This window comes from Lepus europaeus, chromosome 7, assembly GCF_033115175.1.
Source record: "Lepus europaeus isolate LE1 chromosome 7, mLepTim1.pri, whole genome shotgun sequence".
Lineage (NCBI taxonomy): Eukaryota > Metazoa > Chordata > Mammalia > Lagomorpha > Leporidae > Lepus > Lepus europaeus.
In genome coordinates, this window is record NC_084833.1 from 66,138,149 (window position 1) to 66,161,639 (window position 23,491).

General features: G+C 42.5%; 1 protein-coding gene across 3 annotated transcripts in view; it reads left to right on the plus strand.

Moving 5' to 3' along the window:
• ACER3 (alkaline ceramidase 3) overlaps nt 1–21,172 on the plus strand; it is a 141,486-nt gene extending 120,314 nt beyond the window's left edge. For all 3 annotated transcript variants that reach the window (XM_062196751.1, XM_062196752.1, XM_062196753.1), the window contains 4 exons: nt 6,400–6,501; nt 9,925–10,029; nt 15,139–15,184; nt 15,684–21,172. In XM_062196751.1, coding sequence (XP_062052735.1) covers nt 6,400–6,501; nt 9,925–10,029; nt 15,139–15,184; nt 15,684–15,737 — 307 coding nt within the window. In that variant the 3' untranslated portion in view covers nt 15,738–21,172. The remainder of the gene's footprint in view (nt 1–6,399; nt 6,502–9,924; nt 10,030–15,138; nt 15,185–15,683) is intronic.
• The last annotated feature ends 2,319 nt before the right edge of the window (nt 21,173–23,491 follow it).

The following is a 23,491-nucleotide window of genomic DNA, read 5'->3' on the forward strand; positions in this document are numbered from 1 at the left end:
ACACCGGGTTCTAGTCCTGGTCAGGGCGCCAGATTCTGTCCCGGTTGCTTCTCTTCCAGTCCAGCTCTCTGCTGTGGCCTGGGAGTGCAGTGGAGGATGGCCCAACTGCTTGGGCCCTGCACCCACATGGGAGACCAGGAGGAAGCACCTGGCTCCTGGCTTCAGATCAGCGCAGCGCACGGCCCCAACACGCCGGCCGTAGCAGCCACTTGGTGGGGTGAACCAACGGCAAAGGAAGACCTTTCTCTCTGTCTGTCTCTCTCTCTCTCATTGTCTAATTCTGCCTGTAAAAAAAAAAAAAAAGAATCCACGCTAGTATAGGATGAAACAGAGAAAGAAATGAACAACAGAAGAGACTCACTAGGAATATTACTGAATCAATAATGTTGAACCAAAATGGAATAACCAACACAAAAAAGGAGAGCAGGGAACAGAGAAAATAGAGGGGAGGAAATCACTGAATAATTTGAGAAAATATTGTATCATTGAAGGGCATGATTTATTAAATTGAAAGAACCAGTTGGACACCCAGCACAATGGATGGAAATAGACGCATGTGATATTCAGAATTCTGTAACAAGGAAGATTGCACAAGTTCACAGAGTTGGGTGGCAGCCAAACACACAAAGGGTCCTGAGTCAGAATTACCTTGGATTTTCCCAGTACTAGAAACTAAAAGGCAGCAGATCAGTGCCTTCAAATTTCTAAACAAAAATGACTTCCATAATTATCAATGAAACTGATAAAATATGAGGAAAAATTTATTTGCATGTCTTCAAGTTTAAAAAAGACCTTAAATCTCACAAACTGTTGCTCAAGAAGACATCCATTTGGAAGATGTGTTTCACCAAAGTGAGAAAATAATAATAATTGAAAAAAAGAAGGCATGGGATACTAGACAGGAGATCCAACACAAGACAAAGGGGAAGGCAGTTCCCACAGTGAAGGTGAAGGTGAAGGTGAAGGGAAGCGCTTTCTCATGATGTCCAGAATCAGACAGCCAGCCAGTCCGGCATGAAGCGGTGTGACTCCAGAGAGATTCTGTTGAGGACTTTCTGTGTTCACACTCTTGTACCTGACAACATAGCAGGTAGTAGGTCCCCAGAGTCTTATCTGTGCTTGGTTTGCATGGACCATGTGCTGATGTTCTTGCTCTCTCCTCCGTGCTCTGCTACCTGGATAACCAGACATTCATTTCACCCCACAGAAGAATTTTGCTTTGACCTACTTCTGAAAGCTGAAGATTTTGCCATGGTAAGTAAGTTTAGTAGTAGAAAGCAGATGGCACTCCCTCCCATCCCAGCACCTGGCCCACACTGTCATCCCCCAGATGCCTGCACTGTTTTGAGTCCTGGGTTTCCTGGGACTTATTCTTATATTCCCCAAATGGAGGTTGTGATAAACTCTGAAAAGCTGAAGCTCTTCCCTTGAGAATCTTCATCAGACAGTGCATCGTGCCCTTTATGTACATTGCCAGGTTTGTGCTTTCCTGGTAATTTTTAAATTAATCAAAAAATTCTGTAAAAATCTGGTGTTGCCATTTACCATATTTTTAAACATTACATAATGATAGCAATAAATTTAGAGAAAGAATTCTGTAGAAGACAACACCTATATGTGATCTAAAGAAATAAAATCAGAATTCTTGGGGCTGGTGTTGTTGCATAGTGGGTAAAGCCGTTTCCTGTTGGGTGCTGGTTCAAGTCCTGGCTGCTCCACCTCGGGTCTAGCCTCCCTGCTAAAGCACCTGGGGAAAGCAGCAGAAGATGGCCCAAGTGCTTGGGCCCCTGCACCCACATGGGAGACCCCGATGAAGCTCCTGGCTCCTGGCTGCAGCCTGGTCCAGCCCTGGCTGTTGGGACCATCTGGGGACTGAACCAGCAGATAGAAGATTCTCTCTCTCTCTCTCCTCTCTCCTCTCTCCCCTCTCCCTCCCTCCCTCCCTCCCTCCCTCCTTCTCTCTGTATAATTCTTTCAAATAAATAAATATTTTTTTAAAAAAATCAAAATCCTTTACAAACTAGTAGTAGGAGAGAACTTAAAATGTTTTTTCTTGTTAATTTATTTGGAGGCAGAGATAGATTAAGAGAGCTCCCATCCACTGTTTTATTCCCCACATGCCTGCAGTGACTGTGGCTGTGTAGAGCCAGGGCCCTGGGACACAATCATTGCCTTCCACATTGGAGGCAGGAACCTAATCACTTGAGCCATCACCACTGCCTCCCAGAGTCTGCTTTAGCAGACAGCTGGAGTCAAGAGTCAGAACCAGGTATCAAGCCCAGGTGTTCTGATATGGGAGGGAAGCATTTTAGTTACTAGGTTAAACCCCTTCTCCTAAAGAAAACTTTCTTTACCTGCAAACTCTACAGAATATAATATACATAGTCATGATATGGTTTTAAAGATTTATTTGTTTATTTATTTGAAAGGCATGGTTACAGAAAGAAGGAAAGACAGAAAAAGATCTTTCATCTGCTGGTTCACTCCCCAAATGGCTTCAATGGTCAGGGCTGGGCCAGGCCAAAGCCAGGAGCCTGGAGCTTCTTCCAAGTCTTCCACGTGTGCGCAAGGGCCCATGCACCAGGGCCATCATCTGCTGCTTTTCCCAGGTGCATTAGCAGGGAGCTGGATTGGAAGTGGAGCAGCCAGGTCTATAATCGGTGCCCACATGGGAAGCTGGTGTTGCAGGTAGCAGCTTTACCCAATAACACAATGCCAGCCACATGACATGTTTTTTAAAAACTTTCCTTTAAAATCAAGAATGAACTAGGATCTGTACTATCACTGTTTATACTTATCATTTTATTGGTGGAAGTCTATCCAATGTGGTATTAGCAGATTCTATGATTACATATATAGAAAATATTCAGAATGTGCACAAAAGAAAATACTAGAAGCAATAAGTGAGAGTTAGCATTGCAGAATTCTAGGCAATATTAAAAAAATCATCCCTGGGGCCGGTGCTGTGACACAGTAGGTTAAGCCTCTGCCTGCGGTGCCAGCATCCCTGTGGGTACCAGTTCCAGGCCCAGCTGTTCCACTTCTACTCCTGCTCCCTGCTAATGCACCTGGGAAAGCAGTAGAAGGCCCAAAATGCTTGGGCCCCTGCACGTATGTGGGAGACCCAGAAGAAGCTTCTGGCTCCTGGCTTTGGATTGGCCTGGCTTTGGCTATTGCAGCTGTTTAGAGTATGAATCATCAGATGGAAGATCTCTCTCTCTCTTTCTCTCACTGTCTGTAACTCTGCCTCTCAAATAAATAAATCTTTAAAAAATAAATAAAAATAAAAAATCATTCCTATGGACTAGCAGTGACTAATTAAAAAGTGAAACTTTAAAAATATAATTTACAGTAACATCAAAAAACATCAAATATTTGGGGATTAAACTAGCAAATAATAAGATCTGTACATGGAAAACTACAATGTGCTGTTTTTCCTGAGGTAAATTAAAGATCTAAATAGATGGAGAGATACACCATATTATGAATTATAAAAATCAGTATTGTTATCAGTTTTCCCAAATTGATCCGTAGGTTCCAATCACAATCAAAATCTCAGCTGGCTTTTTTGATAAAAATTAAGAAACTGATTTTGACATTTTTGTGAGGATGCAGTGGATCTAGAATAGCTAAACTAGTTTTGAAAAACAGTAACCAAGTGCCAGCACCACGGCTCACTAGGCTAATCCTCCGCCTTGCGGCGCCGGCACACCGGGTTCTAGTCCCGGTCGGGGCACCGGATTCTGTCCCGGTTGCCCCTCTTCCAGGCCAGCTCTCTGCTGTGGCCAGGGAGTGCAGTGGAGGATGGCCCAAGTACTTGGGCCCTGCACCCCATGGGAGACCATGAGAAGCACCTGGCTCCTGCCATCGGATCAGCGCGGTGCGCCGGCCGCAGCGCGCCAGCCGCGGCGGCCATTGGAGGGTGAATCAACAGCAAAAGGAAGACCTTTCTGTCTCTCTCTCTCACTGTCCACTCTGCCTGTCAAAAAAAAAAAACAAAAACAAAAACAAACAAAAAAAAAAAACCAGTAACAAAGTTAGAGGACTTATTTGATATCCTCTATGCTTCAAGACAATGTATTGGTGGTAAAGATAAATTTAGATCAATAGAACATCCAAAAATAGACCTCACACCCATACTGACCTGATTTTCAACAAACACACCAAGGTAATCCAGTGAGGAAAAGATCATCTTTTCAACAAATTGTGCTGGAAAAACTGAATATTCTCATTAAGAAAGTGAACTTCAACCTTATACCATTATAAAAATTTAACAGGAGTGAATTACATCCCCAAGTGTAAAATCTAAAATAACGAAACTTCTAGAAGAAAACATAGAAATCTTCAATAACAGCTTCATATCTCAGTTAATGCTTTTTGGTTAAGTAAAAATTCACTAATTAGGACACAAAACACAAACTGTAAAGAAAAATAAATTGAACTTCAACAAAACTACAAACTTTTGTTCTTCAAAGGACTATGTTCACAACATGAAAGACAAATCATACTGAGAATATATTTGCAATGTATATGTATATAAATATAAAACAAAGAACTTAAATATACAGTATATAAAGAACTCTTACAACTCAATAAGAAGGCAAACAATACTATCAAAGAAGATATATGGATGGCAAACAAGTACATGAAAAGATGCCCAATAACATTAGTCATTGGGTGCACATTAAAACCACAGTGAGATACCACTACATACCACTGAAATGAAAGGACCAACATTGTACCTAATGTTGGCAAGGACAGGGAACAAATGAAGCATTCATGTGCTGGTAGTAATGTGAAATGGTGTCGTCTTGTAGGAAAGTAGCTCAGCGGTATCTTAAAATTGTAAACATTACCTGTTGTACAGCCCAGCCACTCCTCTCCTAGCTTTTTACCCAAGAGAAATGAAGGCCTATGTTCATACCAAGTCTTAGTTATGATTATTCATAGCTGCTTTATTTGTAAATAGTAAATGGTCAAAAACTGGAAACAACACAAATGTTCACCAGGATTTGGACAGATAAACAAATTGTGCTATTTCCTCAGCAGTAAAAGGAAAGAAACTATTGATTTACATAACATGGGTGAATCTCAAAACTAATTATGTCAAATGGAAGAGGCCATACGGTAAAGAATATATGTGGTATGATTTTGTTTATTCCATTCTAAAAAATGTAAACTATGCTTTTGAAAGTGATTGATATGTTGTTATGATTGTAATGGTGGTTCCATGGATGTATACTAATACACACTTTAAATAGTATATACAGTTTAATGTAAGTCTGTTATACCTAGTTGAAGCTATAAAATGTGTATAAGCTGCTTTTACTATTTTGAGTAACTGACCAAGCTTCAGTTTCTTTATCAGCAAAATGAAAAGAATAATAGCTGCATTTCAGGGTGTGTGTATGTGTGTGTATGCAAACCCCATCCAAATACCTCCATATCATTCTCCCCTTAGCAGCTCTTATTTTTCCTCAAGGCATTCATAACCAGTTATGTATTTACTTGTTTATTTCCCCCAACTATACTGCAGATTCCTTGGGAGCAAGTACTTTTTCTTTATTCACTGCTAGTGCTTAGAACAGTGTCTGGCACACACACGTACTCAATATATACAAGGGTACATCACAAAGTTCATGGAAATGGAATTAAAAGATAAGTTTAGGGGCAGGCATTTAGCCTAGCAGTGAAACCTCCGGTTAGGATGTCCCACATTGGAGTGCCTGGGTTCATTCAGGACTTAGGCCTCTGATAACAGCTTCCTACTAAAGCAGCCCCTGGGAGGCAGTGGTGGTGACGTAAGCAGTTGAGTTCCTGACACCCATTTCCTGGCTTTAGCCCCAGCCGAACCATAGCCATTGCAGGCATTGGAAAGCGGGGTGGCAGGTGAACCAGCCGATTCAAGCTCTTCCTCCCTATCTGTCTTGCTTTCTCTGTCTCTCAAGTGAGAATTTTTTATAATAAAAGATAAGTTTGTTTTAGTGTAAAAGATTTTAATTCTAGTTTTTTCACTTAATAATAAGGCTTTTCCCTGAACTTTCTGAATTAAGCTAGTATTACTGATTTAGTTAATGAGTGTGTATGTATGTATGTATAATACATACCTGACACAGAGTATGTGACTGTGCTAATTCTAATCCATCAGTCCCATGTCTCCTGTTCCTGAAGAAGTTGTTGGACACTTTCAGTTGCCTTCCTTATATACTTTGCAAAGTCTCGGTGGCCCAGTGCTTTTTAATGACTAAATATAGTAGGCAAATATATTAGAGAATTTAAAGGATAGGTTTCATTTTTATACTAATAAAAACTTTCCTTCTCATAAAAGTGTTAACTTCAAGCTTTGACTATGACGTGACTTAAGAAAATTTTCCTTTTGTTTTCTTTTTTGCCCCACAGGGTTTATCCATGGCTTAGAGGACTGGGTTATACCTCCTTGGGTGTATTTTTGTTTGGATTTTTATTATGGAATATAGATAACATCTTTTGTGTTTCACTGAGGTAAGATGAAATTTTTCATTTCTTGAGAAATATTTTTAGAAACATTCTGTGAAGCAGAGTTTCATAGGCATGTAGAAATAATAATGCCCTGAGATGAACGTTTACCATTGTTGACATACGGCAGCTGTGTGCAGCTCAAGACGGTTGAGATGTAGGAGCACCTATTTAAACTCCCTAAAAGTTTGGAGAATACCTCATCATGTCCACAGGGCTTGGGTTTTTGCGTATGTACTTCACAGAACTTAGATAGCTAATCAAATTTTGAGTACATCTTTGCAACCTACTTCATCTACTTTCTTTCTTTTTTTTAAATTTTTTTTTTATTTTTAAATTTTTTTTTTATTTTTGACAGGCAGAGTGGACAGTGAGAGAGAGACAGAGAGAAAGGTCTTCCTTTGCCGTTGGTTCACCCTCCAATGGCCGCCGTGGTTGGCGCACTGCGGCCGGCGCACCGCGCCGATCCGATGGCAGGAGCCAGGTGCTTCTCATGGTCTCCCATGGGGTGCAGGGCCCAAGCACCCCACTGCACTCCCTGGCCATAGCAGAGAGCTGGCCTGGAAGAGGGGCAACCGGGACAGAATCCGGTGCCCCGACCGGGACTAGAACCCGGTGTGCTGGCGCCGCTAGGCGGAGGATTAGCCTAGTGAGCCGCGGCGCCGGCCTTTTTTAAATTATTTTTTAACAGGCAGAGTGGACAGTGAAAGAGAGAGAGACAGAGAGAAAGGTCTTCTGTTTGCCATTGGTTCACCTTCCAATGGCTGCTGCAGCCAGCACACCGCGCTGATCCGAAGCCAGGAGCCAGGTGCTTCTCCTGGTCTCCCATGCGGTATAGAGCCCAAAGACTTGGGCCATCCTCCACTGCACTCCTGGGCCACACCAGAGAGCTGGCCTGGAAGAGGGGCAACTGGGACAGAATCCGGTGCCCCGACCGGGACTAGAACCCTGTGTGCCGGCGCCGCAGGCGGAGGATTAGCCTATTGAGCCGCAGCGCTGGCCTACTTTCTTGAATAATTAGAGATGATTTGTAATAAGCATATGAAATAACATGAATATAAATCTATGCTGTTACATGCTTAATGTTATTTTCTAAGAAAGGTAAGTGTTCCTTTTCTTATCATCAATTATGTATTGTCAGGAATTTAAATCTTAGACCTATGTCTAAGATAATCATAAGATATTATTTCTCCAGGCCTTAATTTCCATAAAATCTTGTTAAATACATTAAACTAGTGAGTCATTCCAGCTGCAGATTCTGTGACCTAATAGTTTTCACAAACACAGAGAAATATAATGACTAACACAACAATTAGCAATATTTAGACTAAGAAGTGTATAAGATACATGTCCTGATCTCTTCAGCAAATGAATTACAGAACAGGGGGTGATGGAAACACATAAAGGATGACATAGATTAAGAGGTCTAAGAGATAGATTAACCAAGTGCAATCTGCTGGCCTTTCTTGGATCCTGATTCAAACAAACCAGTTGTAAAACAAAATCTTAAAGAAAAATTGGGCCGGCGCCGCGGCTCACTAGGCTAATCCTCCGCCTGCGGCGCCGGCACCCCAGGTTCTAGTCCTGGTTGGGGTGCCAGAGTCTGTCCCAGTTGCTCCTCTTCCAGTCCAGCTCTCTGCTCTGGCCCTGGAAGCCAGTGGAGGATGGCCCAAGTGCTTGAGCCCTGCACCTGCATGGAAGACCAGGAGGAAGCACCTGGCTCCTGCCTTCAGATTGGCAAAGCGCGCCGGCCGTAGCAACCATTTTGAGGGGTGAACCAATGGAAGGAAGACCTTTCTCTCTGTCTCTCTCTCTCACTGTCTAATTCTGCCTGTCAAGAGAAAAAAAAGAAAGAAACTTGGATTTTTGTTCAGTAATTACTTATTTGATATTAGGGGATTATTGTTAATATTTTTAGATGTAAATGGTATGTGGTTATGTTTTAAAGAGGTTTTAGGGCTGGTGCTGTGGCTCACTTGGTTAATCCTCCTCCTGTGGCGCCGGCACCCCATATGGGTGCCCGGTTCTAGTCCCGGTTGCTCCTCTTCCATCCCAGCTCTCCAGTGTGCCCCAGGAAGGCAGTGGAGGATGGCCAAGATGCTTGAGCCCCTGCACCCGCATGGGAGACCAGGAAGAAACACCTGGCTCCTGGCTTCAGATCCATGCAGCGCCAGCCATGGCGGCCATTTGGGGAGTGAACCAATGGAAGGAAGACCTTTCTCTCTGTCTCTCTCACTGTCTAACTATCTCTCTCACTGTCTAACTATCTGTCAAATAAATAAAAAATAAAAAAAGAGGTTTTAATCTTTAGAATTACATAGTGAAATATTTAGAGATAAAAATGTTATAATATATGAGAGTTGCTTCAAAGTAAAATGGGAGAGAGAAGTAGATGAGAGTTTAGATGCCACAGATGGACCATAGGTTGGTAAGTTGTTGAAGTTGAATAATTAGTACTTTATTATTTTATCTACTTTTGAATGCTTGAAATTCTTCATTGTAAAAAGTTAAATAAGTAAATGTAGACCTTAAATGTGGACAAACAAGCAATGTATCCTGCTTAAAAAACTGAGTTCCAGGTGAGTGGTTCTGAATGAGGAGTGAGCAGAACACCGCGAAGCTTTCTATCTGCTGAGGGAGAGCATCATCCCCTGGGAAGGAACCACTGAGAAGCAAAGTAGGCTCTTGGAGATGAAAGTCACCTCAGAAATTCATGCGGATGTCTAGAAAAGCTTCACGGGGTTTTTCTCCTCTAATACATGGAAGATCCAGAATTTGAGAGCCAGCTGTGCCACTAGCTCATTGACCTAGGAAACTCATATAATGTTTTCTCTGAATTTTAGGTTCCTAATCTGTAAAGTAAAATTAATAGCCTTCCCAAATAATCACTCACTATGAAGTGAAATGACAGCTATAAAACAATTTTGTGAACTATATGGTGCTGTGAGAGGTGATGGTTGTATGTAGGATACAGGAAAAGCATGGAGCTAGTTTGATTAAGTGTATAGCTGACTACATTTCTGTTTTCCAAAATATGTTCCAAAACACTTATTCCATGAAGTATTAATAAGAATTACCTGAAAAAATCCATATATTAGTCACCTGAAAATAAATGGAAGATATTTTGGTTTTGGTAGGGTTTTTCAAAGCCTTTAATCTGTTAATATGCATTAAAAATCTCCAAGACGGCGATAAACTGTATGATGTTTCACAGATTTTTTTTTACCTCAAGAGTCATTTTCTCAAGAAATTTTGGCCAGGAATGTTATTCAGCAAAATACACTGTGGAAAACAACATGGTGGACTATGACACACTTAAGGGAATTAAATAATAGCCATATTTGAGAATGCTACTTCAAAGTGTTCTATATTTATTTCCTAAATATTTTTAAAATTTAATATGGTGATTTTTCCCCCCTTTCCACACAGGAATTTTCGAAAGAAGGTGCCCCCTATCATAGGTGTTACCACCCAGTTCCATGCATGGTGGCATATTTTAACTGGCCTTGGTTCTTATCTTCACATCCTTTTCAGGTAGGAAGCGGAGACTTTGTTTGGCCTCACATTGGAGTGGCTGGTTTTGTTTTCCTTTACTCATTGAATAGGATGGAGTGTATATAAAATATTAAGATACAAAATCTACAACTTATTATCCAGCTTTGCCTCTGCCACTGAGTAACCTTAAGCAAGTCCCTTCCCCTCTCTGAAGTTTCCTTGTCCTTAAAGTGAAGCACTTGTACTGACCTCTGACACCTAATGTATATTTTAGGTAGATCATTCATCTCCATTTTTAGTACAAGATATAAACATTTCTGGTTTCCTGTTGATCAGCATATCTTTGCTTATAGAGGTCAAACTTTGAAGGGAAAAGGAAGGCAGCCAGGGGCAGGTGTTTGGTCTAACAATTAAGATGCCTGAATCCCGGCCAGTGGCTAATCCTCCGCCTTGCGGCGCCGGCACACTGGGTTCTAGTCCCAGTCGGGGCGCCGGATTCTGTCCCAGTTGCCCCTCTTCCAGGCCAGCTCTCTGCTGTGGCCTGGGAGTGCAGTGGAGGATGGCCCAAGTCCTTGGGCCCTGCACCCCATGGGAGACCAGGAGAAACACCTGGCTCCTGGCTTCAGATCAGCGCAGTGCGCCGGCCGCAGCGCACTGGCCGCAGCGGCCATTGGAGGGTTAACCAACGGCAAATGGAAGACCTTTCTGTCTCTCTCTCTTTCACTGTCCACTCTGCCTGTCAAAAAAAATTAATTAATAAAATAAAGATGCCTGAATCCCATACTGAAGGGCCTGGCTTCGAGTCCCAGCTCTGCTCCCAATTCCAGCTTCCTGTTGATGTGTCCCCAAGGAGGAAGCAAGTGATGGATTGAGTTCCCAAATCCCAGCTTTAGCCTGACCTAGCCCTGTGTATTGTGGGCATTTGGAGAGTGAACCTGTGGATAGAAGATTGTCTCTCTCTCCCCCTCCCTCCCTCTCTTCCCCTTCCCTTCCTTTCCCCCTCTCTCCCTCTCTCTTTCAAGTAGAAGAGAAATAAATAAGCTTTTTTTAAAAAGGGGGGGATACATTTTATATAAAGTGAGCTATAGTTTTTTGAAATTCCCCTAAAGTTTACACTGAAAGTGGTTTGATCTCACATTACCTAGCATGTAAATTAATGCAACCATTTGGACAGAAATTTGATATTATATCATGTGTTCATACAAATGTTTACTTTTTTTAATTCCAGATATTATATATATCCCCAGGAATTTATCCTAAAGAAATAACCCATAAAATTAAAATATGTATGTAAAAACAAAAATGTTTATCACAGTATTATTTAATTTAGCAAAACAACAATAAAAGAAAAATGGAATGACTCAAAAGTTAGGACAGGGCCGGCGCCGTGGCTTAACAGGCTAATCCTCCGCCTTGCGGCGCTGGCACACTGGGTTCTAGTCCTGGTTGGGGCGCCGGATTCTATCCCAGTTGCCCCTCTTCCAGGCCAGCTCTCTGCTATGGCCCGGGAAGGCAGTGGAGGATGGCCCAAGTCCTTGGGTCCTGCACCCGCATGGGAGACCAGGAGAAGCACCTGGCTCCTGCCTTCGGATCAGCACAATGCGCTGGCCGCAGCGGCCATTGGAGGGTGAACCAACGGCAAAAAGGAAGACCTTTCTCTCTCTCTCACTATCCACTCTGCCTGTAAAAAAAAAAAAAAAAAAAAAAAAAAAAAGATTTATTTAAAAAAATAAATAAATAAAGTTAGGACAGAATCATAAAGTAAGTTTTAGAATGTTCTTCAGACATTTGAAATTATAAATACAAAAAATTTATAGCACCATAAAAGATACCATGATTTTAGGTGAAATGAATAAAAATCTTGTCTGTAATTATAAAATCAGTGAAAAATGAATTCACATGTGGAAAAAAGGGGGCCTACAGTGGCACGTGGTTACGCCACTGCCTGCAACATGAAAATCCCATATGGATGCCAGTTCAAGTCCCAGCTGCTCACTTCTGATCCAGATCCCTGCTAATGTGCCTGGGAAAGCAACAGAAAATGACCCAAGTTACTTGAGCCCCTGCCACCCCTGTAGGAGACCTGGATGGAGGTACAGACTCCTGGCTTCAGCTTGGTCTGGCCCCAGCTGTTGTAACGATTTGGGGAATGAACTCGTAACTGAAAGATCTCTTTTTTTCTCTCTGTCTCTTCCTCTCTATATAACTCTGCTTTTCAAATAAATAAATAAATATCTTTAAAATAAAGAGGGGCACAAGGAAACTTTTGGTATTAATGAACATGTTTATTACTATGTGGTGATGGTTTCAAGGTGTATGCATATACCCAAACTCATCAAACTGTATTCGTTAAATATATGCAATTTTTTATCTATCAGTTGTATCTCAATAAATCAATTTGTGAAAAAAGTGGATTTAGAACTAAAGTGCAGTAATTAACTAGCACACATGGTGCCACTAAACAAGAAGAAAAGCATAAATAACCACAATAGATGATACAAATAACAGAAAGATAATTTTAACAACTTTATGTAATAGATAGTTATGTTTATGTTTCAAACTTCCCATAAAACCAGTTTGACTTTTTTAACACATAGCCTCATTTGGGCTAGGGACTTTATGTGTGTGTATGTGTGTTTATGTGTATATATGTATGTGTAAATATATAAAATATATGTATGTGTATATGTGTGTATACATATAAATGTCCTTTAGTCTTCATACCAGTCCCCTAGGCAGTTATGTTATGGGGAAAATGAGCTCAGAGAAGTCGAGTACCTTGCACATGATCTCATGGCCGATTAGTGTTATCACCTGGATTTGAGCCCAGAATTTTCTGTCTTCCTAAAGAGGGCTGGGGTACCTTTTTTTCTGCCAAGGACCAGCTATTTACAACATCATTTGTGAGCCATACAAAATTATTAACTTAAAAATCAGCCTGCTGTAGATTGATTGAATTTCAGTACCCACCTGCAGTTGCCTTGGTGGGGTCAGACCAGATGATCTGGAGGGCCTTATGCGACCCACTGGCAAGACATTCCCCAGCTCTGCACCACATCTTAGAAACCACCTTCTTCATTTGATGAAGGAAACTGGGCCCAGAGATAAGTGACTTGCCCAGGGTCACGGGCTAGTTAGGGTTCCTTGTATTAGTTAAAGGTGTCACAGAGCCTACATTCAAAGTCCTGCTTCTGCCCTTTACTAGCTGTGGTCACTTAAATGAAATAGTTGACCTTTCTGGGACCATTTCTCATATGCACAGTGAGAATAGTAATGCCCACCTAGTAAGTAGTTTCAGAATGAAATGTATGGAAAGCTGATGGTCAAGTGTCTCTCCTTATGTGTTAGGTACTTAAATATTTGGGAGGCCTGGGGTAATGGCAAGGATTCAGTCCAGGGCTTCTCTGACCCCAGTTCAGAATTCTTTCCTAAAGAGAAGGAAAAAGGTAGCAACTTTATTTTAGAGGTTAGCATCTGAAACACACTGTTAGAATAAGGTTGTAAGCAATTGCTTTTCTTCTCTTTTCTTTCTTTTCTTCTCTTTTCTTTTCTTTCTCTTCTCTCTTTCTTTCTTGAATGCCATCTTCTTGAAAGGCAGACTGACAGGGAGGGAGAGACAGAGAAAATTTCTATCTACTGGCTCATTCCCCAGATGTTCACAAAAGCTAGGACTGGGCCAGGCCAAAACCACAATCTTGGAACTCCATTTAGGTCCTCCATGTGGGTGGCAGGAACCCACGTACTCAAGCCATCATTTGCTGTCTCCCAGATTGCATTAGGAGAAAGCTGGCTCACAAGCTGGGGAGGGGCCAGCTCTGTAGCACAGTGGGTTAAAGCCCTGGCCTGAAGCACCGGCATCCCATATGGACGCTGGTTCGAGTCCCAGCTACTCCTCTTCCAATCCAGCTCTCTGCTACGGCCTGGGAAAGCAGTAGAAGATGGCTCAAGTCCTTGGGCCCCTGCACCCACATGGGAGACCTGGAAGAAGCTCCTGGCTCTTGGCTTCAGATCGGCACAGCTCCGGCCATTGCAGCCATTTGGAGAGTGAACCAGCTGATGGAAGACCTCTCTCTCTGTCTCTACCTCTCTCTGTAACTCTTTCAAATAAATAAAATAAATTAAAAAAAAAAAAAAAAAAGCAGCAGCAGCTGAGGAACTGGGACTAGAACTGGCACTCTGATATGGGATGCAGGTGTCCCTAAGTGAAGGCTTAACCAGCTGCACCATGACATCCGCCCTGACAGTTCTAAATGATATAATACTTGGGGGCAGGTGCTGGCCTAAATGTCAAGATACTAGTAAGGATACCTGCATCCCACTTGGAGTGCCTGGGTTCAGTTCCCAACTCTGGCTCCTGATTCCAGCTTTCTGCTGATGCGGACCCCGGGAAATATCAGTGATGACCCAAGTGATTGGGTTCCTGCCACTCAGTTGGGGAGAGCTGGATTGAGATCCTGGCTTTTGTCTCCCAGCTTCAGCCTGGCCTAGTCCCTGCCATTGTGGGCATTTGGGGAGTAAATCAGCAGATGGGAACAGTTCTCATTCTCTCTCTCTCTCTCTTTCTTTCTCTCTTTCTCTCTTTCTCTCTCTCACCTTCCCCCTCTCCTTTTCCCTCTCCCTCTTAAATAAATAAAAATAAACTTAAAAATAATTATATCTTACTTTGCACTCATTTTAGACTGATCTCATCTCCAGAGGCAACTCACTTCAAAGGATGCTATGAAAGAGTTTGTTACCTTCCTTGTTAGCCGATGTACTTGGATTTAATCCACGCACCACAACACCAACCTTATGCCTGCATTTAACCCTTGTAGAGCTGACATACACATTTCCAAAATTGCTGAGAATGCTCTACCTTAATCCTTGCACCCCAAAACTAGATGGATCACTAGTCAGAGCAAGCTTCAGTGGAAGGCTCACTGCCAAGCTACAGACGTCCTACAGGCGGTCCGGGAGTTGATCATTTCTGTCTTCCCAAGCGTCTTCCAAGTGTTCTACACAGAGTAGATTGCTGAATGAACAAAAAATATACCAATGTCGTTTTTTGTTTGTATTTATGAAGGCATTATGGTTAACTTTGTCAGTAAGCCAATTTTCATGGATTACAAATTAGTCTGAAGAGCTTTCCCTCTCTCTCTTTTCTTTTAGTTTATATACAAGAACACTTTACCTGAGATACAGGCCAAAAGTGAAGGTGAGTCCCCAAGAGATATTAGTGTATATTTGTGTTGGGGGGGACTTTGGGAGCATGGGATGGGGATGGGAGAAGAAAGGAGGACTGGAGAGGTAGTGGAGTGAGCACAGGCCTCGGAACCAGAAAGCATTGCATCTCAAGTCTTCCACTTATTACTAACGATTTTGGACAAGCCTCTTCTCTTGAAGCCTTAGTTACTTCAACAATAAGAGGGAACTGTTAACAGCTACATTAGAGTTGTTTCAAGGATCATGGAGGATTTAAATGCCCAGCTCCATACTTGACAAAGTAGATGCTTAATATATTTAAGTAAGTTAAATGAAAGTAGCTTCTGAGATAGGGTGCAAGCCTGGAAGGGGTACAGGCCTCAAATGCCAGGACAGTCACTAGCAAACCTACCAAGCACTGTTGTGTTAGCCCCACTCATTCTCATTCTTTCTAAGGATAGCATGCCACAATTTTATCTTCTCTCATTTTGCCCTAACTTGTTTCCAAACAGTTTCTCTTCGGAATCTGGCCAGTGATCATGTTTGAGCCTCTCAGGAACCACTGACGAATTATTCCACCAAGGGAAAAAAATATATCTACCATAGGCCTCGCAAAAGGAATAAGAAAATCCTTAGAGATCTACATGTTCAAATATATCATGACCATCGCAATAAAGGAGGGCCCGTCTAACTAATGCTACCAGCCACACAGCGCATGCAGAATGGGGCCTGTTGGGTGTTTAGCTCATGGCTTTATCTCATCCTAAGTTGTTTATGAAGAAACAGTTATGATGTGTATGTACATACTTGAATGCTGGGATAACTGAGCTTTTCTTAACAGATTAACAGTTTGTGCTGGACATAGGAAATTAACCATTTTCTCTTTTTGACAAGGGTTACATGTGAATTATAACTTTCTTAATATTTGATTAATAATGAAAACAGTGAGCTAAGGACTGGAAAAACCTCATATGCAGATGGTCAGCTTGAGCCAGCACTGTGTCAGCCTTGATTTATACTGTTGTCATATTAACCTCATGGATGGTTTTCCAAGATGGAAATGAAAAAAAAAAGAAAGCTAGCTAGCTGCAGGATTCCGGGTAGCTCTTCACTGTGTCTCAGTGTTGTAGACAAGCTTGAACTTACCACCGGGTTCCATGCTTGTCACTTCCCAGTCCGAGCAAATGGGCCCTCCCGTAATCTTTCTGAGGGCCCACAGCACCTGCAGAATGCTACAGCCCTGCCAGTTAAAGGTGACTGCTCTGCTCCCTTTGATCTTTGTAGATCTTTAGGTTATTTATGTTTTTATGACTCAGAAAACATGACTGGTGGTGTGAACTTTGATATTCCATCCTAATAGTATAACTTGCTTGAAAATATCAGAAAACTGACTTTTAACATTATGCAGTGTTTTCCCATCTCAGAGAGGCTGTGGGTTGTGCTTAGGAGGACATCAGACTAAACAGTTCCAATGCCCAGGTCAAAAGACTTTTCTTTCTTGTGCCTCATGACTGACTTCTGGGTGTATTTCATCTGCAGCTACCAGGGCCACTAGCTAGTGCACCCTTGAATGAATTCATTGGTTTCATCCCATTATCTGTTTGTATTTTCCAGCCAGATATAATCCTTCATAGAGCATCTACAGGTAGAAACAGAGGCACTCCTTCATGACTGAAATTCTGCAGTATTAAAACTCAGATTCATCCGGAGGCCAGCAGGGCAGTTTGTTGAGTGAGGGATTCAGCCGCCATCACCCTTAGTAACTTGAACAAAGCTCCCCAGTACCTTGTTGGAAAGGCAGCTGCACGCCTGGAAGACTTTTAAGAGTGTGGCCAGTTCCTCACAGATGCTAGTTCTGATAGACTGTCGAGCTTGAAAGCTCAGCATCGAGCTTGGTAGATGTGCTGAGCGGAAAGCAGACACAGAAGCCAGCCTCTACTTCCCCACAGCAGCCGTGTGTCATGCGGCGGCTCTGTGCAGCAACTAAAACAAGCCGTCGCATTGGCTGTCTGTCTCTGCCACTGCTGACCGATGGGATGTTGCTAGCCACCTTTATTTCAGTGGCCTTATCTTTTCTTCTAGGATTCTGGGACATTACAAGGTTGGACTTGTCCCTTCTCCCTTCCCTCTGTTTTCTTGGAAAACTTCCTGTTAACTAGAATATACAAAAATCCAGTTCCCCACTGAGCACGTCACCGAAGTGGAAAGTGCCCCTCCGTGAGCCTCTATCACGAACTCTGCGTTAGAGAACACCCGCTTTATGAGGATGTAAAAGAAGTAACTTGCTTGCACATATGAATATCCATCTTGTGCTGCCATTTCACTTGGGAAACTGAAGCAATTTTACTTTTTTCTTTTCTTTTTTTAGAAAAGCTAGGTGAAAGGTAATGGTGGTCATCTGATTAGCCTCTCTAGCTGCCCCTCCCTACCTTGGTGCTTTTATGAAAACATCCCCACTCCTGAAGAAATCTTTTATCCTTGTGATAATGATTTGCTTGTGAATAATCTGCAAATGAGAACCCAAATAACAGAAGTAGATCAAATATTATAGTTCAACCATACTGCAACATTCCAGGGCAGTAAATCTGAATTTTCTGTATACAAAGAGGATCTATCTTATAATAAGGAGAGGTGGTGTCAGTCAAAGAAAATTAAGAAGCCAATAACTTCTTGCATATAGTGCATGAAAATCTGTAAATGCCTCTCATAATTAACTTCTATTGTAAAGCCAGTGTCCCTGAAAGTGTATGATAGTTTAAAGATTTCTTACGAGTTTTATGAATGCATAATACTTCATCCTTGAAAACAGTTATTTGTTGCTAAATTTGACAATTAAGCAAGTTAAGGAAATTGTTTTGGCCCTGTGGTTTATGACGTGCTACTGGACGAGCATTTATGTAAAGCTGATGTTTCAGAAAGAACCAGTCATCACTGGAATTTGCAACTGTGGCTATCTGCAGATCTACCTCTGTGTTAAATTCTCCACCATATCAATGCTATAATATTGTTGGATCACGATGTCTGGTTTTTTGATGTCTACACTTACGTTTTGTTTACTATGCTCTAACCATTTGGAAATAAGGATTAAAATGTGGTTAAAAGCTGGGCAGGCATTTGACCTAGCAGTTAAGGTGCCTGTGTCCCTTATCAGAGTGCCTGGATCCAATAGCCAGTTCTGCTTCTGACTCAGGCTTCCTGCTAGGGCAGACTTTGGGAGACAGCGGCGACGGCTCACGCACTTGCGTTCCTGCCACCACATGCAAGACCTGCATTGGGTTCCCTGCTGCCAGCTTTGGCTCCTGCCCATTTCAGGCATTTGGGGGATAAACCAGTGGATGGGAATGCTTGTGTTTCCCTCACCCTCTCTGCCTCTCAAAGAAGTAAACTTTTTTAAAGTAATTATAACCTTTTCGTGGAGGAAAAGAAAAAAAGAAGAGCCATGTCGCCTTGATCCATCTAACTGAAAAGTTCCAATGCTGTTTTTTCAACTTTTGCACTTCTGTTAAGAACCAGGAGACACCTTTTTCCTAACATCTAGCTGTAGTTGCAGGGGTGGGAATGGGGTGGTCTCCAGCATTGCTGGGGTCTGTGTGGGCATGCCAGTGAATTAATTTCCTCAAAATTGCCAGCCAGATCAGCTTTCCTATACTCAGATAAAGAGTCACACTCAGATAAAGTCATTTGAAATTCAAACAATAATTAAGGAAAATTCAAACCCCAATTAAGAAATTCAGTTACAGTCTGCAAATGACCTAAAAGTTCCCCATTCGTTTATCTGAGCTATCAGTGCTATAGCACCAAAGGTCACACCATACTCAGATAAAGAGCCACACTCAGATAAAGAGTCATTTGAAATTGAAATCATAAACAAAATTCTGACTTTGGGCTATAGACTTTGAAACCTTGACAGTGACATATAAATTATAAGAGATAACGAATCTTACCAAGGCACAGGCCTTTCTGTGCTGGGCAATCATAGCAGCTAAGAGAAGAGAAATCACTAAAGGATTCGAGCAGTGTCGTTATCTTCAGAATTTCTACTGTTGTTGACACACATTTAGCCATTTGGAGTAAAAGCTAAGCATTACCAACTGCACCCCCCCCCCCAATTTAATACACTTTAAATATCTAAGACTTCCTCTCAAGGTTTTCATTTCTCAGTAAACCCAGCAAATTACTACCTGTTTTGGATAGTGGCTAGTGTAGAAAAGATGGACCGCAAGAATATTTCATACCAGAAAACCCAAATTAAGAAATTCAGTTACAGTCCTGCACATGACCTGAAGTTCCCCATTCTGTTTATCTGAGTAGCTGTCAGTATTACAGCACCAACCACAGGTTATCCCACACTCTGCTCACCTTGTCAGCCCTTACTAACAAGACCTACTGCATTGCTTTAAAGAGCAAAATGTGGTACTTGGACAGTATTTAGTCATCAGTTACTTAAATATGCACAATATGGAGGTGGACATTTGGCCACAGGTTACAATGCCCAAATCCCACGTGAGAGTGCCTGGGTTCAATTCCCAGTTCTGACTCCTGATTCCAACTTCCTGCTAATGCAGACCCTGGGAGGCAGCAGTCACAGCTCAAGTGATTGGGTTCCTGCTTCCCACATGGGGAGACCTGGATTGAGACCCTGCTTCTGGTCTTCAGCCACCAAGCCTTTGGGAGCTTTTGGGAAGTAAACCAGTGGATGGGAGCTCTCTTTCTACCTCTCAAGAAAATAAATTAATTTTTTTTAATCCAAAAAATGTCATAAGGCTTCTGAAACCTTCCCAGCAGTGACAGATCTGCCAGTCATCCCTTTTAAATCAAGTTTTGCAGAATTACCTCTAAGAATACAGCAGAGCGCACTTGTTAAATCTTTTCAGCATGTAAATATGAGTCCCTGAAAATAATCATTTGAGACCATCTCTGCCTAAAAGAAAATGATAAAAACAGAATATCCGAGGGCTCTAGGCTGGGGGTCAGTGAGCTGCCACCCACCAGCCAGATCCATTCTGCAGCTGTGTAGTCTACGAGAGAGGAGTGGTTCTTACGTGATAAAGGCATGGTTTCTACCAACAGCAAGACAGAAAGTACGTGTGGCAGAAACCCTCTAAGGCCTGCAAAGCCTAAAACATTCACTCTGTGGCCCTAGGAGTTTGCCTCCCATGCCCCAGACCATCAGCACACGAGCACTGCCCAGCTGCACTTCTCTGCAAGGTGGCTTTCGAGGGTGTTTGTCAGACTGCAAATCCATGTCTCAGCTCTTTGGTGAATGAAATCATAGGGTTTGTGTTTAAGATTTACATTATTATTGTTCAACATCTGTTTTACTGGATTGGCAACAACCTACTGTAAGGTGCCTAAACCTTTGAGGAAATTTATTATAAGCAAAGCTCATGATCTTGTTTTCATTATAAAGGAAATTCCATTCCATTCTATACCATAAAATCCAGAACTGCTAGTTGTATTAAGCTTTTGAGTTAACTTCCAGAAAATTCAGATCTTTTGACCATTTCTTCCCATGTGAAATGTGCCACATGGTAGTTGTCAAGGACCTAATAAGCTATTGTGGTCATGTACACTTTTTTTTTTTTTAACTTTCTAAAAGGAAAAATTCAAAGCCCTTTCTACAATTAGTCTTGATTTCTTTTTGGCTCTCTTTACAAATGAATAAATGAATCTATTTTAAGAAATAGAGACTGTTGGGTCCAGCATTGCGGCACAGTGGGTTAAGCTGCTACTTGTGATGCCAATACCCCGTACTTGTGAGGCAGCAGTTCGAATCCTTGCTGCTCTGCTTCTGATCAGCTCTCTGCTAATGCGCTTGAGGAAGCAGTGGAAGATGGGACTTTATGGGCTCCTACCACTCACATAGGAGACCAGAATGAAGTTCCTGGCTCCTGGCTTCGCCCTGGCCCAGACCTGGCTGTTGTAGCCATGTGGGAAGTGGATCAGAAGACGGAAGAACCCCCTCTCTCTGTCTCTCCCTGTCTGTCACTCTGCCTTTCAAATAAACAAATTAAAAAAAAAAAAAAACAGTAAAGACTATTATCAAATTTTGTTCAATATACTGATTGGGCATTGCTTCCTATGAAGCATTTCTATGCTTTTAATATCTCTGAGTGAAATGTGTGACCAACAGATAACCCATTTCAGCTAATACTACATTTCCTAGTCTCATATTTGCTGCACGTTTATTCTACTAGTCCTTATTTAATGAAATATGAATTGTGCTGAGTCTTTACAAGGAACTCACCGTTTCTAGGGAAACTCTAATCTGCTTATTCACATTTGCCATTTGATTTACCAATACCACGGTCATTTTTCTAGAATATAGCAGGATAATGTATTTTTATCTAAGCTGCCAAAATCTAGGCTGTATTTGAGCATTCATAACCTGTTTTAGGTGAAAGTGTTAAATCAGGGTGTTTTAAAAAAGATTTCTGGTAATGTTTAACCCCTGGTTTACATTTGAAATATCTGCAGGGTTGTCCAAGCGCAGAACCACACAGGGTCACACGCTGGCGCGCTCTGCATAGGCACAGTTGAGGGAGGGAGGTGACCGGGTGAAATCCAGCTGGAGCTCAGCCTGCCGAGGTAAGCGCTGGGTCGGGCTGCGTTTCAGGGGACACACCTTGCTCCAGTTTGCTCAAGGAGGCAGTGTCAGCTGCCAGCACTTCTGTACAAAGGAAGGTCATTGAGAAATTGTGCTGGGCCTCTTCGTCATCACATTCCTGACACTGCTGTGGCGCCTTTCTGCCCCATGCCTGAGTGAGTGACAGGGCTAAAAGGAGTAACTTTTCACTGGGACATTTTTGCTGTATCCTCAACTTTAGACAGTCTGGAATAAACATGAACCTTCCAGCTTCATTCTATGAAGGGGGACAGAATGGAAACAGAAAAATTCATACTGCATAAGCCACATGTGTCCATGGTTTCTGTCTTTGACAATGACCAAAGTGCCATTTGCAAGATGTAAAACAGAATTTCCCACAACTGATCTAGTTCACCAACCCTGACTTTTCAAATATTAGCTCTCCTAGCTAAGCTTCCTGGAATGGGGCTGTGCAGTCATCGCTGACCATATGGTCGATTCTTCAATTAATTCCTCCTTTGTGTGTCAGGGAGAGGCAGATTTGCCTAGATCAACAGGTGGATGCAGGCAGGAACCAGGTGAACCAGGAACCTTTGCTGGCAGCACACACAAGTGAATCGGCAGTGCTCTTTCAGCTTGCTTTGTGAAGGAGATGACGGGAAAGAAGCTGGGAGTGTTTTAATCCCACTTTTGCATAGTATGCACCTTTCTAAACCACCCTGCTGCACAAACCCTCCAATATAGGCATCCATCATTTGGTCTAGCAAATTGAGTTTACACTGGGCTTCTCTCTATTATGGTCTCTAGTAAGGGTGAACTGTCGGGCTCTTCTTTTTTCCCCGTCCAGCTCTGGACTGGAGTGTCATCTACCTAGAATGTGTCTGCCTGGCTGTGGGGTTTTTCAAATGAGGAGACCGGACACGGAGCGTCCATTCTAAGAGCACATCTCTGGATAGCCTTGTGCTCCCACTTTTATTTAGAGGGTACCAGCAATTCTACAACCAACAGGCATGTAGGCAAGATTTTACAGCAACTTAAGGACTGGGAAAAGGAATTCCGTCTGGTGGACTAAGATGGGGAGCAGAACTGTGGTGTAAATCTTCAGACTTGCTCGTGCAAGTTTACAAATTCCAAAAAACACCTCAGGTACCCACTAAGGTCCATGAGCCCCCTGCCAGCCCCGCTGCCACATTCCTCTGGGGCTTGGTGTGCCCATCCCTGGCCTGTTTTGGCAGAGTTCAGAAACTGCAGACATGGCTCTAATTCCAGAAGGGGTGTGCCCCCCGAGAGACACTTGGGCAGCATCATCTACACCTGGTTAAAGAGAAAGCAGGAATTGTCTCACTCGGTAGGGTCACCTACCCCAAAATAGGGCTTGGGTCTCACAGGTAAAGGTGGGGAAAGAAGAAAAAAAAGAGAAAGAATTCATTTCAGGAGCCCTGCCACCCCTTCCACAGACTGGAATGCCGTATCCATGTTGGGTGCTAGGAACACAGTGGAAAACAAGACATCTGCCCTCCTGGTACCTAGTGTCTGACCCATAACAGTGCCAGTTACATCTGGGGTGAGTGCTACAGGGGAAGGGTAGGGAGAGCTTGAGCAGTATCGCTAGGGACCAGAGGGGGAAGACTTCTCTGAAGCTGAATATTTGTCAGTAATTGAAGGATTTGGGGAGGATTACAGCAGAGAGAACGTCAGGTGGGTGTGTGGAGAGAAGGGCAGGAGTTCAGTCGC